The 1,139-nt window shown below is 36.2% G+C and overlaps 1 protein-coding gene across 1 annotated transcript in view; it reads right to left on the bottom strand.

The window, feature by feature from the left end:
* Positions 1–1,139, bottom strand: part of LOC106513347 (calmodulin-binding transcription activator 1) — a gene marked incomplete at its 5' end in the record, with an annotated part of 34,325 nt that overhangs the window by 6,635 nt on the left and 26,551 nt on the right. Inside the window, 2 exon segments of the mRNA XM_014002140.1 lie at positions 407–475; positions 615–861. Coding sequence (XP_013857594.1) covers positions 407–475; positions 615–861 — 316 coding nt within the window.

Consider the following 1,139-nt stretch of genomic DNA (forward strand, 5'->3'; position numbering starts at 1 on the left):
ATAAGATTTTTTCTTCTTCTGCTACCTTTCATTTAATTTATGATTTGTATTTTTGTTGTTTGTTGTTGAATTTATGTTGTTGTTTTTAAAGAAATGAACAAACTAAACTAAACGAAACATAAACATAAATAATGATTAGAAATAAAACTAAAAACATAAAAATTGGAAGAGATGACTGGTCAATGAGTTACTCACATTTTCACTTAGTTAAAATTAACATTTTTTTTTGCTAAATTGATTTTAGCCCATAGCAGAGACTGTTACATTAAAATAGTGTATATGTAGTACTTCCCTTAAATTGACTAATTGCATAAATCTTAACTGCAGAAATTTAGGTAAATTAGCTTAGTTTAGGTAAAAGTTAGGCAACGTTTAGCATATAGCTGGTTCTTCCTGCTAAACTCACCTGCTTGTATCTCTTATAGCAGCGTTGAATCACTGCTGCGATCTCTTTGTGTTGTTCCTGAATGGGACCCTGGAAAGAAAGTAAGGGTGAATTTATTTCAATGTTTAAAGTGGATTAGTAATGCTGACTGTGGTTTGTGTGACRTTAAACACAGAGGCAGCTTTAGCACTGAGAGAGACTGTGTGGAAGAAGTGGAGGTGATGCTTACTTTGTGTTTTCTGAGCGAGTGCAGCGCRTGCTTGATGGTTTCATACAGCTCCTGCTGCTCTGACTCAGTCATGGCGAGGCAGGAGGAGTTTGTTCTTAACCTCTCCTGTTTCATTGCTGCACATAGGACGGAGCTCCAATCAAAGGGRGAGGACGGGGCTTGGTTAGCACGAGGACTTTGCTGATCTTCCAGCCCTGAGAGTGAATTTGGTTTGGGGCTGGGAGTCTGGGGCTTGGACTTTAGAAACCTGCACAAATGGTGTAAAGTCATGCTGTGTAAGTACTGACTTTACACAAGCTGAGAAAACATGATTCTATTTAGTCAATTTTATTAAAGGGATCCACGATTAGTTGTAACATTAGACTTATTTGATGAACATATATTTTAACTGTGAAATAAAGACTGTAAAAATACTGTAGACTGTTTAGTTTTGTAAATTTGTAAAAATATATTTAACACATACGGAGCCTTTTTTTTTACACACAAAGCATTCTGGGTAAATGATGACGTGGATAGGTCCTCGGT

Source organism: Austrofundulus limnaeus, unplaced genomic scaffold (assembly GCF_001266775.1).
Source record: "Austrofundulus limnaeus strain Quisiro unplaced genomic scaffold, Austrofundulus_limnaeus-1.0 Scaffold11, whole genome shotgun sequence".
Taxonomy (NCBI): Eukaryota; Metazoa; Chordata; class Actinopteri; order Cyprinodontiformes; family Rivulidae; genus Austrofundulus; species Austrofundulus limnaeus.